This window comes from Hyposmocoma kahamanoa, unplaced genomic scaffold (genome assembly GCF_003589595.1).
Source record: "Hyposmocoma kahamanoa isolate Upper Pololo Valley unplaced genomic scaffold, ASM358959v1 64, whole genome shotgun sequence".
In the NCBI taxonomy this organism is placed as follows: Eukaryota; Metazoa; Arthropoda; class Insecta; order Lepidoptera; family Cosmopterigidae; genus Hyposmocoma; species Hyposmocoma kahamanoa.
Genome location: NW_020653852.1, coordinates 2327551 through 2344835, shown reverse-complemented (window position 1 = coordinate 2344835; position 17285 = coordinate 2327551). Strand labels below are relative to the sequence as shown.

At 36.7% G+C, this 17285-nt stretch overlaps 3 protein-coding genes across 3 annotated transcripts in view; 2 read left to right on the top strand and 1 right to left on the bottom strand.

Moving 5' to 3' along the window:
- LOC113230803 overlaps window positions 1-6435 on the top strand; it is a 51851-nt gene extending 45416 nt beyond the window's left edge. The window contains exons 25-28 of the mRNA XM_026464892.1: window positions 943-1136; window positions 1604-1778; window positions 3752-3857; window positions 4432-6435. Coding sequence (XP_026320677.1) covers window positions 943-1136; window positions 1604-1778; window positions 3752-3857; window positions 4432-4637 — 681 coding nt within the window. The 3' untranslated portion in view covers window positions 4638-6435. The remainder of the gene's footprint in view (window positions 1-942; window positions 1137-1603; window positions 1779-3751; window positions 3858-4431) is intronic.
- A 1674-nt stretch (window positions 6436-8109) lies between these two features.
- LOC113230909 (ER membrane protein complex subunit 7) lies at window positions 8110-9563 on the bottom strand. The gene has a single exon (XM_026465019.1). It carries the CDS (start codon window positions 9546-9548, stop codon window positions 8871-8873), a length of 678 nt encoding a protein of 225 aa, XP_026320804.1. The 5' UTR covers window positions 9549-9563; the 3' UTR covers window positions 8110-8870.
- A 3173-nt stretch (window positions 9564-12736) lies between these two features.
- Window positions 12737-17285, top strand: part of LOC113230802 (beta-hexosaminidase subunit alpha-like) — a 5130-nt gene continuing 581 nt past the window's right edge. Inside the window, exons 1-6 of the mRNA XM_026464891.1 lie at window positions 12737-12918; window positions 14524-14794; window positions 14873-14982; window positions 15581-15789; window positions 16595-16707; window positions 16900-17089. Of these exons, the coding sequence (XP_026320676.1) occupies window positions 12769-12918; window positions 14524-14794; window positions 14873-14982; window positions 15581-15789; window positions 16595-16707; window positions 16900-17089 (1043 nt within the window). The 5' untranslated portion in view covers window positions 12737-12768. The remainder of the gene's footprint in view (window positions 12919-14523; window positions 14795-14872; window positions 14983-15580; window positions 15790-16594; window positions 16708-16899; window positions 17090-17285) is intronic.

Genomic DNA, 17285 nt, shown 5'->3' with positions numbered 1-17285 from the left:
GAATGGCAAGACAAATGAAAATGTTACTGCTGATAAAATATGGTAAATTCTTATTACTCAGTAGAGGTTAATGTAAAATTAATTGTAAAGTATTTACTTTATATGTATTAACTTTGCTCTACAAGTCTTTTTAAGAACATTTTTAGGATTTCCTAAAAATGTTCTTAAAAAGACTTGTAGAGCAAAGTTATAGTCTGTCTTTTTTGAAGATGGAGTAAAATGTGTTTTGCGGGTTTGCCAGTTTTCGTAAAATTTTAAATAGTCATGTAATTGTTGTCGATAGTTTTATCGATAGTTTATAATTTTGCCAAAAAAGTCAGAATTGAAACTGTTACGACGTTCTAATATTAGTCATTACGTTATTGTATTCTTTATTCTTATTTTTTTTGACAATTAGTCTATTGGTATCGATACCAATTTTTAGTCATACACATTTTAATAACGAGAGGCGGATTTGATATGTCTATTAAATTCAAATGAAAATATCTAAAATATGTCTCCTATTTGTATTTTATATACACAAACGATGAAAATTAACGATTCAAAATTAACCTGTGCCCAGCTGTTGGACTAATAATGGGCCAATGATGATTAAAATTAAACAAATTCAGCTATTTATTTTATAAATGTAACCAACATTCAGTCGATAGTCCATGTAATATTTATCGATTGTAATCACTAGCTGTTTGCAAGCGAGCAACACTTTTACGCAGTAATTTTACTCCATCGTCAAAAAAGACAGACTATAGAAGAATAAGAGTGCGTGTTTGGAAGTATTGATGAATGTAAGTGAAGCAAGAGAAGTTTTCCAGGATCGCTCAGTGACGATGTCTTTGTCTTTGCCTAGCTCAATTAGAATCTAAAGGCATGACTGTATTGTCTGTATGTAAATGTTACCACCAAATCAATTCCTCAACGTATAACGAACTTGTGCGCGTTTAGATCCCGGAGGCGTGGGGCACGGTGAAGGTGACAGCACGCGGCGCTGGTTACGCCGTGCTGCAGATGTCCGTGCAGTACAACGTGGACATCGCCGCCTTCCAGACGGAACCGCCGCTGCGCTGCTTCTCGCTGCTCACGCACGCGCACTTCTTCGGGCGGAATCAATCGCACATCGAGTACCAGACTTGCGCCAGGTATTGAAACAACTGCAATAAAATAATAATAAGGTTTTTTTCAGCCATCCTCGGTAACAACTTGAGGTGGTTGGATTATTAGTGCGTGTCGCTTGCGCAACTGCAGAAAGCGGTCTGACTCGATACATGTATCATTCCTGCGTTCTTAAACCCGAATCCCTGATCGCTGTTGACTGTACCATAGCGCAGGAATACCGCACGTCTCATTTAAAAGTTCATAATTTAGCTTGTAATAAAAGAAAACAGGATCTGAAATAAATAATAATAAATCAAATTTATTTAAACTAAAATTTTCTGAAAACTTTGTATTAGTAAAACAGCTCTAGAAATTGGTGAACCATAGACCACATGAAAATGAAGGAATCATAGAACATCCCTTTTTTCAAATTGGTTAAAAATGTCATGCCATCATTTTCATACTCGTTTATATAAATCAATATTGAAAACCATTGCTATGCTGCTGACAGCTGGACGTTGCTGGAAGAGTCTCCCCGGTCGGGCATGGCGGTACTGGAGGTGGGCATACCCACGGGGTACATGATCCAGCAGCAGAAGCTGGACGCGTATGTGCTGTCCCGGCGTGTGCCCACATTGCAGCGTGCCAAGTTCCTGCCGGCCAAGATGCTCTTCTACTTCGACTATGTGCGTATACATTCTAGTTTTTTATACATCAAGTGACGGGACGAACAAATCGTGCGCCTGATGGCAAGCTACACGCCTGTCTATAACAGTTGCAGTGCTCTCAGAGCTTTAAATCGCAAAGATCTGAGGGGCACTGCCACTGCGCCCGTCACCCTGAGACATAAGCTGACAAGTCCCATGTGCCTGTAATTTCACCAGCACCCTTGCCCTTGAAAACCGGAACACAGTATTGCTGACATTACTGCTTGGCAACAGAAATAGGTAAGGTGGCAGTATTTCCCTGGACGAACTCTTTCACAAGGAGCTCTACTGCTTGCAATGTCATTGATACGGGAACAGGGTTACCGTCGGTCCGGATGTCTCCGGACATGTCTGGATTTTTTTTGTATCCGGATTTATCGGCTGAATAAAAAGTAAAATATTCCACTAAAGTAAAATACACACACAATTCTGTAGTAAAACTCGATTTACGACAAAAAACTGTGTTACCCGAACGCTTGTCCTGCGTGAGAGATTTTCGATTTTATTTTGTTACTGATAAAGGCTGAATGTGATTTGTCACTATGTATTTCCTATAGCGATTTTAAGTGTTCGATACCAGGTGACCTACATCATCGTTATTTACAACACTCAGTGGACGTAATTTTAAAATTGTTTTCATCACAACACGGAACAGAATTTCGGAATCAAAGTCCGTTCATGGTGAAGTCCATTCACAACATGGTTCTAGGGGAGATCGCGAGAAAGCGTTCTAGTTGTGGTTAGGACTCTTCTTGATGTCACAGTATTTTTTTATAACATCAAGTGACGGAAAGAACAAGTCGTGCGCCTGATGGTAAGCTACACGCCTGTCTATAACAGTTGCAGTGCCACTGAGCTTTAAATCGCAAAGATGAGAGAAAGAAAGAGGGGCACTGCCACTGCGCCTGTCACCCTGAGACGTAAGTTGACGGGGTGATATTAGATGCCAAGCTACATTTTAATATTCACATTGATAATATAATTGGTAGAGCTTATAAGCAACTTGGTATGATTCTTCGCCTTACTAGACCATTTAATAAAGCATTTACCTATAAACTTTTATATTATTCTTTCGTTCGATCACTTTTAGAATTTGCATGTGTCGTATGGAGCCCCCAATACACCGTTCATATTGCACGCATTGAAAAAGTTCAAAACAAATTTCTAAAATCATTAGACTACCGAACAGGGAATTTCTTTGTTGACTATGAAACTGCCGGTAAAAGGTATAATATAGATTCCCTAGGTAACAGACGTGTCTTCTTGGATGAAATTTTCCTATATAAAATAGTTAATGGTAATATAGACTCTGCTTCCTTACTACAATTGATTAATTTCTATGTTCCAAGAATCTCCTCACGTTCCAAAAAATCTTTTTATTGTTATCCATGTTCTACCAATTACGCCAGAAACTCATTTATTAGACGCTCGTGTAGGTATTATAACGACAACTTGATAGACGTCGATATGTTCTCTTTATCACTGGTAAAGTATAAGCGAAAAGTGGGAGATATTATATTTCACAGAGCACCTAATGCATAACCTTATATTGTTTAATTTCTTTTTTTTTTGTTGGATGTCATCTATACTGTTGTCCGTTGTACAAATTTTCTTATATTCGTAATTATTTAATGGAACAATCTGGTCTGTTTGTAATTTTAATGTTTTTTTATATGTAACATTTGTATAAGACTGTATGTTTTTCCTAAATAAAAAAAAAAAAAAAAAAAAAACAAGTCCCATGTGATTGTAATTTCGACAACACCCTTACCCTTCAAAACCGGAACACAGTGGAGCCGACACTACTGCTTGGCGGCAGAAATTGATAAGGTGGCAGTACTACCCTGGACGTACCCTTTCATAGGAAGCTCTACTGCTACTAAGTTATATATGAACTCATGTATGCGACAAACGCTATGACGACCAAAAATTAACAAAGTCGTAATTTGCAGTTGGACCAAGAACAAACGTGCGTAAACTTCACGATCGAGAGATGGTACCCCGTTGCCAACATGTCAAGGTACCTCGCGGTACGCGTCTACGACTATTATGCGCCTGGTAAGTTGTTTTACGTTGCCTAATGATATATTGCTTTCAATAGAAGTACTGTTGGAAGCGAACAAAGCTTTCAGTGTCCTCGCCACGCTGCCCCGATGACAGTTTTGGGTCTTCACACATTTTCCAAGGGTTAGAACACCCTTTCCTAGTAAAATCAAAAGCTGTGAGCACCGATTTTTATTATCTCCTCATTTAAGTCCCGTATATTGGCGAACTAGGGGATGAATCCGGGTTTGCTTTCCGGTAACCGATTTCAGTAAAACTTTGCAAATACAGGATGATGAAAAAAATCACTGACCATTTGTTTTCTTGTGCATAAGATTCAGTAATAGAACATATTAGTGAAAAACTGAGTCGTGTCATAACTTATTTATTTGTTAAGTATTTGAAATAAAAAACGAACCTGTATTTTTTTATTTGCATTACACAGTATGCTCCTTTAAAATCGTAGCCGTCGTTTTTTTATCACCCTGTACATGTACTTCCACGAACTTTTGAGGTCGGTTTTTTTTAGTACTCTGTACTGAGATTATGTCTATAAAAAACTTTAATAAATATATGTTATTCGTAATAGAGCGGTACAACGAGACAATATTCGACGCCCTGCCAACGTTCCTGCTGAACATCTGCGAGGTGTGCGGCTCGTCACAATGCCCCTACTGCGCAATCTACAACGCGGCGTTGCGATGCTCCGTCGCTTTACCCTTGCTTCTGGTAACGCTCGTTGTAACTCTAACACGGTTCTGGCGGCCATCATTACCTTTCTTCGTGATAACGTAGTATTGAAACAGGTTACGTTGTCTGCGTTCATTTGGTCTTTCATGTACGAATTTAACACTTATTTTATTACGGACAAATGATTGGTTATTTAGCATATCAGAATTCAACCTTTACGTACAAATTTAGTGCCTTCCAGGACGTATTCAGAATGCTAGACCTGTTCTAGTTTTAAGGCGTGCACGCATTATATGATTGCACAAGTGTGTACGTAACATTATTCAAAATGTGAACAGAGACACACTTGTTCGATTTTCGAGTTCAATAATGTGTGCATGGCTTTCAAATCAAACGCGGACAACGATTGTTCAATAAATGTTCAAAAATATCATTAATATCTTCTGTACCTTATTGTTTTTATTTTATTTTAATACACCTGTGTGTATATAATAGATGTTTTATATGTTTACGTTGAGCCCTATCTTCTCTCTCTCTATCTTTTTTATTAGCTCTAGTGATATTTTTGAATATTTATATTCAAAGTGATGTAATTGCTAGATAATATTGTAATATCATTGTGTGTGACAAAGACATATTTTGGTAATAAGTGTTGTGAATCACTTTTCTATTTAAGAATACATTAGGTAGTAATCGGCAAATATCAAAACGCAATTCACGTTGTAATTATTTCTTTTATTATTTGTTATTAACCACCGTTAGGTACTATTTTGCATTTGATGTTTCTCACTTAGGTTAAAATTGAATTAGTTTGATACCTCTGGAAGGATTATGAATTTTATAGCCACAGAACGAAAGCTGTATCACGTGTTGCCGTCCACATGACAATACTGAAATTTCAATTTAAAAAAAATGCATTCTGAACAAGATTAAGGACTATCCACACACATCGAGACCGTGCCCGGGACGTGGACGGGGCGTGCTAGCTTGTATGAACTGCGGGCTCGTCCCGGTGTCGGCCCGGATACGGCCATGTGTGAACGAGTTCATTCAAAATTTACGCAAGGATATTTTTTTAAGCCCCTGACGGAGCACGGCCCGGGCACGTCCCGGATATGCGTGGATAGACCTTTATCCTGCCTAGATTTGTTTTTATAAATAATGAACAATATGCAGTTTTCTAGCGCCTACCTTTTATTTACGTATTCTCAAACGGTGTAGCAAAAAAGAAATATTTGTCTAGATCAAAAGCTGTCTCCAGTAAAAGATCTAGAATCTTGTCGCCATATACACACTAAATCAAAGGCCATTTTATAAGCTTAAATGAATTGAATACTACAAAATAAAAACTAAATAATTTGTGAAGACTGCTTTCGAGTCATATAATTAAACAAGAGTTATTAATATCTGAACGTTTTCCAAAATGAATTTTCCACTTCTGTATTTCTTTTTCCATTCCAGTTAGTTGTAGTTTAAATATTGTGTTCTCTAGTGTAATAGACAACATCCAGTGTCCTTTATGTAAAGAATCATTTAATATGACGTTTATATACTATATAAAATCTGTATTATCTTTCTTTATTTTGTCGGTGCTTTCGTGGTCATGTTTTAATTTCACAACTAATTTAGTATATCGAATAATTTCAAACTATAGAAGAAACAATAGAAAATTAAACTAAGCATGAAATGCATCACTTGCCTTATTGTTGTAGACTTTAGTGGCAAAATGCATTGATATTTAGGTATTAGTGTAAATAACTCCTTTTTACTTGAGTACTGCTATGACGTGGACGATTTTCTATTATAATAAATAAAATCAAATTCTAAATCATGCAATAACAAAATGTACTTGGAATGCCTTATTTAGTAACAATATGAAATTTTATATAATAAAGAAATATATATCACATCTATTTGAGAAAATTTTATATACAATAAATGTGTATATTGGATTTTATTTAGATAGTATATAAGATTTTTTTTATACAAACACCACTATAAATCTTTATTTAATTTAATGCCACATTTTGTTTCTTTTATGTATGTAGTACAAAACGTTTCTACCGTCCTTGTGAAACTTAATGGACAGACCCTTGTATTTTTCAGGTTTATAGAAACAGTGAATCTCATTTGTAATTACATTATAAGCATATGTTACTTAAGTAGTTCTCCGTCCAAATTTACCAAATGACTGATTTTTTAACTTTTTTTTGTATTCGTGTGTATTCAATTACACAAAGCTTTTATATGTGTAAAGGAAGAGTGGTGAAATCTGGTTGACTCTTCATAGATTTATTTCCAAATAAAACCCTTGAAATTTTATATTACTTTTATTTAAACTTTTACACATCAGTGGCATTCTACGATAGCAAAATATCTCTATCGCGCCTTCTGAAGAAAACTGTTCTCATACAAGCCCAGTGTTGTTGGCACATAATATGAGCTCCGACACTAACACAGGTATTATATAACCTTGATATAATAAACTCGTTGTATCTTCTAAAATTTCGCGATTAGAACCTACTAATTCACGTTTTCTGGGTGCAATCAGATCCAAGCCGGGTGTTGTAGTTCTCGAGATCCCAAAACGGTGCCGCCGCGTCGGAATAAGCTTAATCCAGCGTGGACAGTAAAACACTCTAATAGCTAAAAACTGCGTAACGACTAAATTTATTTTTTTACGACTACACCCGACTAAATCATGACTTTAGTCTAATCAGATCCAAGGTATTGTTCTCCAGATTCAATAATGGTGCCGCCAGAATAAACTTATTCCAGCGTGGACAATGGATAAACAACTCTTAAAACTTTTGAACGGCGGACCGATTAAATCTAGTTTTTTACGAGTAGAACAGACTAAATCATGACTTTTTTAGTGTAATCAGATCCAAGGTAGGTGTTGTGGTTCTCGAGATTAAAAAATGGTGCTGCCGGAATAAGCTTATTCCAGCGTGGACATTAAAACACCCTTATAACTTCTGAACGGCGGACTGACTAATTCTAGGTTTTTGTGACTGGAATTGACTAAATCACGATTTTTTTTCGTGCAATCAGATCTCAGCTAGGTGCTGTGGTTCAGAAGTTTGCGAAATGGTGCCGCTGGAACAAGCTTATTCCAGAGTGGACAATAACATATCCTTTATAACTTCTGAACGGCGGACCGACTAAATCAATATAGCAATTTTGCGACCAGGACCGACCACATGGCGACTTTTTATCTGAATATTCAAATTTTAAAAATTCAACCATAGTCACGCTGAGTAAGATTGGTATGGGTAGACTATTTCTTTAAACATAAAGTAATGTGCGTTGAGCATACCCTCTCTTTCATATCCGGAAATGATTAAAATTAAAAGCAAAAAATCAAAACAAAATAGTTATATTTTTATTTCAATTAAGTACATAATTTTACTTGTAAATACCCAAGTAAAATAACTATTGGTTACACATTAAAAATAACAACAAAATAAAAATTCAACAATTTTAATTACTTCCGTGAAGTTTAAGTAAAGTTATTTATTTTGCATAAGCCTATTGTGTTCCACTGCTGAGCAAGGGCCACCAGATCCAATGGAGAAGGAAGGGTCTTTGTCCATTGGTTCTGGTTTTGTGCTGCATCTAGCCAGTCCTTTAAAATTGAATCCAAATCATGCCACCATTGCTGACGAGCTCTGCCATGTCTCCGTTTTGAGCTGTAGGATTTCCACTCCATGGTTATCCCCACAACTCACCCAGTATATAGCAAATGTGTCCAGCCCAGTTCCATTTCAACTTGGCAGCCTTCCAGTGTGTTGTTTCAAAAACATTGCATTCACTTCATAGTTTGCACCTAGTATGCTGCACTCCATAGACCACTGGCAAGCCCCGAGTTTGAATTTCTAGGTTTTTGTCACAGACCAGATAAATGTATGATATCTACCCTGATCTACATTAACATGATAAATAATTAACTATTTTGGTTTAGGTCACTATTATTGAATAGCAGTGACTTGTCTAACTTCAAGCTAAGTGAGAGACGATACTGTAGTCAGACATGAAGCATTTGAGATGTCTGCACTTCGTAAGCCAATGTTCCATTCTGATAAGTATATAGTACCAATTTCAAGGCAAACATATGCCCTAGACAGGTTTGGAAACTAAGAAAACTATCTCTTTTTATTCGATGTCATTCTGGTATAACAGAAAAAAATGCAGTAGACTAACCATTTCCTACAAGGATACAATTAAAATTAGGAAAGAGATATATGTAGTAGAACAATTTATTGTTAAGACAACTATACCTATACAGTAATTGATTATAAATAATTAGTCAATACTATCTAATTTCATATCACAACACTACTTCTTTTTGATTTGTTTTGTCTTGGATGATGATGGTTTAGCGGCGGCGCCCCCACTAAACAGATTGGTGATCATTTCTGACATCTCCGGCATCTCTCCCATTCGAGTCAAATTGTGTATTTGTTTCAAGTCTTCTTTGGTCTCTGGGTCATTCATCATCTTTGGCAAAATCATGATAAGCAACAAAGGCAACACCATCATAATCACCATAGGGTTAAACAAGAAGTCAGTCAGCCTCCATTGTTCACGAATTTGGAAATATCGGAACTTGGACAGTGGTTTCATTCGCAGAGGATAAGGTACCTGAATAATCTGTGAGGTCTGTATATAGTTGACTTTTCTAGCTCTAAATTTTCCTTTAGAGTTAATTTCCACTCTCACAGGCTCGTACATGTAGTCTGGATGTACTATCTCGACTACGTATGAACCCGAAGGAACATTGTGAACGACAAATGTGTCGTCATTCCTAATAAAAGCCACATATTCCCCGCCGTTAACGTGGACCCTTGTCTCGGCTTGCCACTGGGTCTCTACCAGTTCCTCGGGAGGAAAAACGCGGCCCTCAATCGTGTATCTTCCATTCCCAACATCTTCCTCAACAGGATTTACTGACCAAACTGTGTTACCAAAAAGACTTAAGGAGACGATAAAAACAAGATTTACTATGTTCAACATTATGTCTATATTCTCACTGTAGTAATTTGCGATATCTCAATGCGAATTATTTTTTATTTTATTAAATTTTAATACCAACAATACAATCAACTATTCCGTCTAGAATTACTTTGACAATGACAGTCATGGCGTTTTTTTTTAGTCAAATTTATCATAGACAAATAATAAAATTAAAGGCTACATTCACGATTATGAACAGACATTTTGACATAAAATGTCGGTATTTTGAGTTGATAAGTCGGCTCGGCTCGTTATTTTATTATTTACTTAAAATGCGTATCATTGTGCATTGGTTATAGGTTAGCGTTCTGGACAATAAATAAATAATAAAGAATTAAGGAACTCAAAACGTAATGTACGTAGTTCTTCTTCATAATAATTTAGCTTGTGTATAGTCCCACTGCTGACCACGGGCATCCTCTCATGATAAGAGGTCTTGGGCTGTTGTTCCCACGCGGGCCCAATGCGGATTGAGAACTTTACACACTGATTTGCAAGTGTGTGCCGATTTCTTCACTTTGTTTTTAAAGGTATTTATGTACGTACGTACAAGAGCACGTCAAGCTTAACACTTTGAACTTTGGACCGTTCTTATCGTACGCGGCATAGAGTTGGATTTAAATCTAAAATGTTAAGGTTGACGTGTTCTTGACCCTGTACAAGCCCAAATTCGAGCCCAGGACTCTTGAGATGCGGGAGGTTATTAATTGCAACCAAGTTGCAAGCAACCAATAAACTAGTTTTTCTTTTGTCCCGGCCTAGTGTTCATACGTATAGCCAGTATTCAACGGCCGGTATATTGTATTCATTATAACATCTCAAGTCGTTTTTTCCATCCTTGCTTAAAGGTGACCAAATTGATTTTGGCGAAAGGAAAATATTATTTATTGCGTGACAAATTCAAGCTATAATATCTATTTTCATGAGATTTTCCTAATATTTTGCACTTTTCGGCGCTATAGAGAACTATCTATTTTTATGATTATTATTCATAGTAAATTAAATACACACATCAACACTGTTTAAGGATATTTCACGTTTATTAGAATAACTGAGGGTCGTATTCTAGAACTCTACATAATGCTCAAGTCAGGATTGCACTGGAAACACAAGCACTGGAAATACGACCCTAATGCCAGGGACTTGAGTATGATTTCGAGTGATTTAAACCATACTCAAATCCTGACTTGAGCATTGAGTAGAGTTCTATAATACGACCTCAGAGTCGTGTTCCAGAACTCTTCTCAATACTCAAGTCAGGACTTGAGTATTGCAGTGAGCACTGAAAATCATACTCAAGTCCTTGCCATTAGAGTCGTATTTCAAGCACTGGAAATACGACCCTAATGGCAAGAACTTCGAGTATGATTTCTAGTGCTTTGAATCATACTCAAGTCCCGACTTGAGCATTGAGTAGAGTTCTAAAATACGAGCCTAAAAGTACTGATGATCATATCAAAAAGATTTAAACGTTAATTTGTTCCTGGCACATTTTTTCTGTATTCTAAATTCAAATTCAAAACAAAAGAACGACTGATGCGATTGTATTTTGTGAATTTTGTTACGATAGTTTGTTTTCCTCTGTGTGTCTAAAAGATGAAATATTTTTTTTCACAAATTTATTAACTGCATTATTACTGGTGGTTGTTTCTATACTGTGGAACGCCGACATTTAAGTAAAGAAGAGATGTTGAGAGCCGTAGGCATGCTAGAATGCGGCGTGATCCAGTGCAATGTTGCTGATACCATTGGCACCAGTCAAAGCGTCATGTCAAGATTATGGTCTCGCTACCGAGACACTGGCGATGCGGTTGTGCCGCACACAGGGAATAGTCGGGTGACTACCACAAGACAAGACCGATTTCTACAAGTTATAGCAAAGACACAACGTAAATTACGGCTAGGCAATTGGTTTTAAAGCTTCAATCGGAACACCAGGTCCTAGTGAGCGACCAAACTGTGAGGAGGAGACTGCACGAAGTCAACCTACATGCTTGTAGACCACTTCGGGTTCCAGCACTACGACGAGGCAATCGCGGTCGAAGATTACTATGGGCAAATGAACATTTGGCTTGGAACAATCGACAATGGTCTAGGGTGTTATTCTCGGATGTATCTCGGTTCGACTTTCATCCAGATACACGAAGAATACGCGTTTGGCGAACACTTGGACGTATTACGAGTCGCCTGCAAAATCCCCAAGAAGTCCATCCATATCAAGGTGGAACAATTATGGTATGGGCAGGAATACGCCTAGGAGAGAGAACTGACCTCATTTGCGGGCAGGGCAATTTAACTGCCGCAAAATGTCGTAATGAGGTGCTAGAACTTGTAGTCCGACCACATCGGTTGCAAATGGATCAGGACTTTATGCCTATGCATGATAATGCTCGCCCTCACACAGCTCGAATATTATGTCAATGGCTGCAGCAACATAATGTTAAGACATTGGACTGGCCCGCCCAGCCCCAGGATTTAAATCCGAATGAGCACGCGTGTGACGTGCTTCAATGAAGGGATTTACAAAATCAACATTTTATGCATCTTCGTCAAACCTGGGACCTTATCTCACAAGGAGATATTGATAGCCTCATTTTGGGTATGCACAATTGTTGCAGACGCGTTATAAACATCCGAGGTGCTTTTCAGATTATTAAATTTTATTTCGTAACACATTAATTGTTTCAAATAATATTGTTTTTCTCTGTAATAACCAAAAAGAGCAGTTTTTATTTTAGGACAAAGTTAACTTTTTCTATTTTTACCATAAACGTCATTAAAAATAAATGTAAAAAGGTTTTTTTATTAAATTTTCTGTCAGATTATAAAATACTGCGCATTTTGATATAAGAACGTTTTAAGAACTTTTTGTAGTTTCTTTGCAATCCGTGAAAAACTAAAATATCCCTAGACAGTTTTGACGTGTGTATTAACACGTTTGCACAGATATTTTGTCTGGCAACCGGTGTCTCAGCATAATAAAATTTCACACTGGAAGATGTCTGTGCAATTAGTGTAATAAAATTACATGCAGCAACCTGGTTAATTAAATTTTACGCTAATTAAACGTTTTTAATTATATCCGTTAATCCCATTACAAAATTAATTAAATTACATAAATATTAATTATTCATAAGTAATAAACATTTACAATAAAAATACTTCTAGATTTTTCTCAAGAAAAAGTCCCATATTTGTTACTTAAGTGTTGTTGAGCACTATGATACGTTGGTACTACTTTTGTGGGCTTCTAAGTTTGGTATGGTGCCACGTGAAGCATCATTCGAAAGGAGAGGTTTGGCCCAAACCTCGTTATACTTTGAAGAAAGCAACTTTCTTTACATTTTCTCCGAGTGAATTTCAATTCTCGGTAAGAAATTTCTTGAATCGATTCAAATTTGGGTTTGCATGTTCTGAAATTTGACTACATACACAAAAATAAAACTGCAAGTTCCAATTTTCTTTATCGTAGTCACGTATGTAATAAAATTATTAAAAAGTTCCTTTTCAATTTATGCTTTATATTTAACTTTTTAATTTAAATTTAACTGCCTCAGTGGCCGAACGATTACCCGGTCGATTCCCGAGTCAGGAGAAATATTTATATTGCCTACATTTATTTATCTCGTGAGTTTCGGTTTAACGTTGTGGTTGTCTATGTGTGTGTCCATGGCACCCGCGATACAGGGTTTCCCCAGTGCGGGGCTATGAGTTTGTGCGTTATTTAATATAATCTCATCTCATATCTTTATACAAATACCTGCCGATTAACTAAGGTTTGTAGACTCCGGTGCTGGGGGTCTACTCTAGATCTCCGTCCGAAACAATTACTGCCAAATAAGCAATACTTGACCAAATGAAAAGACGCGTGATGCGAATGAAGCTTCCTACTTGATACTTGTCTTTTAATTTTGTCGAATTTACTTATTTGACAGTAATTGTTTCGGACGGATGTCGGACGGAAATCGTGAGTACACCACCTACACCGCTTCCTGGGGCTAAAAACCTGTTGGTTTGTAACCTGGTATCCATTCGTAAGAACATTAGACGCACATTTTGGTTGTTTCCGTGTGATTGAGCTTGCTAGATCATCGTCATATCGTCATGATCATTTTAGAAAGAAATATATATACTTCCTAGCTTGATCACAATTTGAATGGCGAAAACTTGGTAATGAACCTCAGACAGTTTTTTCACTGTTCTGTCTGACCACAATACATGAAAATTACTTGTACGCACAATTTTAATTGTGACTTTATGCCACAGAGCCAATGTGTCCGGACCGAAAGTATCACAATTTTTATACTTTTTTTTTATTGGATAAGGTACAGCAACAGATTACAGATCATAATTTACAACAGACAAAAACTATTCTACATGAATGGTTATAAACCTGCAACCCAATTATAGCTATACACAACACTTTAGTATATATAATAAACAGTAGCACCTAAGAATTAACTAAATATATATATATATAACAAATAAACAGCACCATTAAGAGATATTACAAAAAAGAATGAAAAAGTTACGTAACAAAATTAAGGTGGTACATTGGAATGTAGAGACTTTCTAAAAACTATGTAACCACTACTATAAAGATCATTATTAGCACAGATGTCATTATAATATCTACACATTCTGTATATCGGATTATTACTCGAGACTTTATTAACAGAGTGTGGAATACGGAATAATTGGGGTATACGCACAGAACGAGTTGGCACCTTCATATATATATCATCTGGAGTAAGGTAGCATCTGCACAACCGTTAGCAATCTTGTGAAACATGCATAAATCAGATATTTGTCGTCTTTTTTCAAGACTAATCATGCCAAATTTAGTCAGACGATCGCTGTAGGTTGGTATTTTCTACTTTACTACTATATTTTCTATTTTACTTGAAAAAATAGATTAGAGAAACATCATACATACTTTAGGATTTTTAAAAGATCCTTACTCTTGATATTGCAGATAATAAACCGAAATTGCTTAATTCTTGAGAATGCTGTAACCAGATACAAGGCGGTTCTGAACGATTTTTACAAGATATCCCAAAGGGAACTAAAGAAACGCGAGAGTTGGAGTCAGAAGAAAGACATTAAGTTCATGTTTCGACGGTACCGTGTTGAGAAAGTTGCCAGAGAGGAGAATCGCAAACGCTACCAAGGCATTATACAGGGACTAAAAATAAATTTAACTCAACCATGCGATGAATATCCCAACTTCGGCATGAACGAAAATTGTATGGAACATTAATTTTAAACATACCTATTTATGCTACTCATAATCGTATACTACATTAAGCTATTCTTTCCGCCAGATACTCTTTCAGTCTCAAAAACGGCTATTCTATATAGTGACTCGTTGTGGGGAATTGTTAGAGGAATGGAAACTTTCTCACAGCTCTTTTACTTGTCGACAAATTTTGAGGTGAGTAGATTTCTCCTACCAACACATAAATGTGAATAATTATAATTATTGTAATTTAATAAATAATGTGGAAGCGCTGCGCTTCCACGCTACTCCGTGTGCGTGCAGCAACACCAATTTGAACACAGTCGCACTCAGGTATGTGCCCAGTAATTGAACATTGGCTGGGTCAACATAAACATTAAATTAAATTAAAATGGATTACTAACACTAGTTACATAAGAAATTATGATTGTATACCATTGACTTACAATTATATGGACGTCGGGTCCGCGCTAAAAAGTGTCCGAACTTATAGGGCGTTAAAATCGTATACAGAGCGTCATTCGCGCTTTAGTCTTCGTTTGTTCGACTGACAGCGAAACAAGCAAAATTAGACAGTACTGCGATGACATTACAATTTAAATTCAACGTTTTAGCTTTTTCATATTCCTTTACATGTCACTACGTTTAAATAGGTTGACTTAGGACATATTTTTTCGTGGTTTTTGTATTAGACCCGTCGTCCATTTATTTGTAAGTCAATGTTGTATACTGACTAAATATGGATTATTTTTATCCGATATAAATTATATTATTATTATTATACATTCTACAGGAAGTCCGAATAAACACGACGGAGATAGAAGATTACCCACGTTATGCACACCGAGGCTTGATGTTGGATACGGCGCGACATTTTATTTCGGTCGACAATATTTTAAAGACTCTAGATGCAATGGCTATGAACAAAATGAATGTCTTCCACTGGCACATCGTTGACGACGAAAGCTTTCCGTTCGAGAGCCAAAGAATTCCTGAACTTAGGTTTTGTATTTAATGTTATTTCCGACTAGTTTATTTTTTTTAATTAGGCAGACGAATGGTGTACCCAAAAATTAATGGGTATAAAAAAGTCAGTTACAAAGTAGGTATACCTAGAAACACACGAGCGTTTGAGAAAATATGGTTGCAAAAGAGAGCAAAATAGGTAAGTATGTTAGGATCGCAAGACGAGGTCTCTATTATGTTACCCCACTGGGAAACAAGGTAAAGTTATGCGTGGTATATACGAAGAGAATTAGTGCTTTTTCGGTTGAGAATATCTGTAATTACTAAACCTAGAACTTTCTGTGTTGTATGTACTGTCTCGATAACTTATTAAGACAGATATAAAATTATTAAGACAGGACAGACATTACCTTTTTTACAAAAAAAAAATTATAATTTTCCCCATACCGACGCCACTATAGTGTAAGATAATTATTACGGTATTAAGAGACTCCCCACACTAGCGTCTTTCGAGCGTCAGCGTCTAGCCAATGCACGCACAGCGTCGACACGACTTCCGCGCGGCGGCGATGCGACGTAGTATCCCTAACTAATTTGTTGACGCAACGCCAGCACTGAGCGATATACGCTCGGATATAATATGCTGTGCTGGCATCGAGTCGCGGCCGCGCGGACGTCCGTCGTGTCGACGCTGTGCGACAGTTGGTAAGACGCTGCTGCTCGAAAGACGCTAGTGTGGGGGGTCTCTTAGACTTGTTGTTATTTAACTCGAGTACCCACACTTAGTGGATGCGTCAAAAAGTTTCGGGACAGACAAACATGACTACATTATTTTTTGCAGTGAACTCGGTGCTTTTCATAATTCTATGGTGTACACCAAATTCGATATCATGAACGTTATCGAATACGCAAGGCAGCGAGGAATTCGGGTCATCCCTGAATTCGATGTTCCAGGTACATAGTTTATGATATAAGCGTCTTGTATTGTTACTGAGAGGTTAGGATCTAGTTTAACGAACACTGCTGAAGTCGTGTTACCTACTTAGGCAGTTGCATGAAAACACATTACTTACTGCAGGTTATTACATCAGATGTTATTATTCGTTTGGTCTGTAGTGCTGAATGTACAGTAATAATTTGAAACAGGACACACAACTTCGTGGGGAGTGGCGTATCCATATGTGCTTACAAAATGTTACGGAATTTTCTTGGGCCCCATGAATCCGATTAAAAACAATACCTACAAATTAATAAACAACTTATTCCAAGAAGTTCAGGAATGGTTCCCCGAAAAATATTTCCACATCGGAGGTAACGGAGTCGACTTAAAATGTTGGTAAGTTCTCAAGTTCAGCCATAATTGTAAATACATAAAAGTTACAAAATTGAAATGACCGACTTCTATAATACATATTAAAAGATGTTGAGTTTCTTTTCAAACAAGTGTAATTTTAATTAAATTTTTATTGAATTGATATTCAATTATTTTTTGTGAAACTACTCCACTAGTTTGTTATAATTATTAATACAAA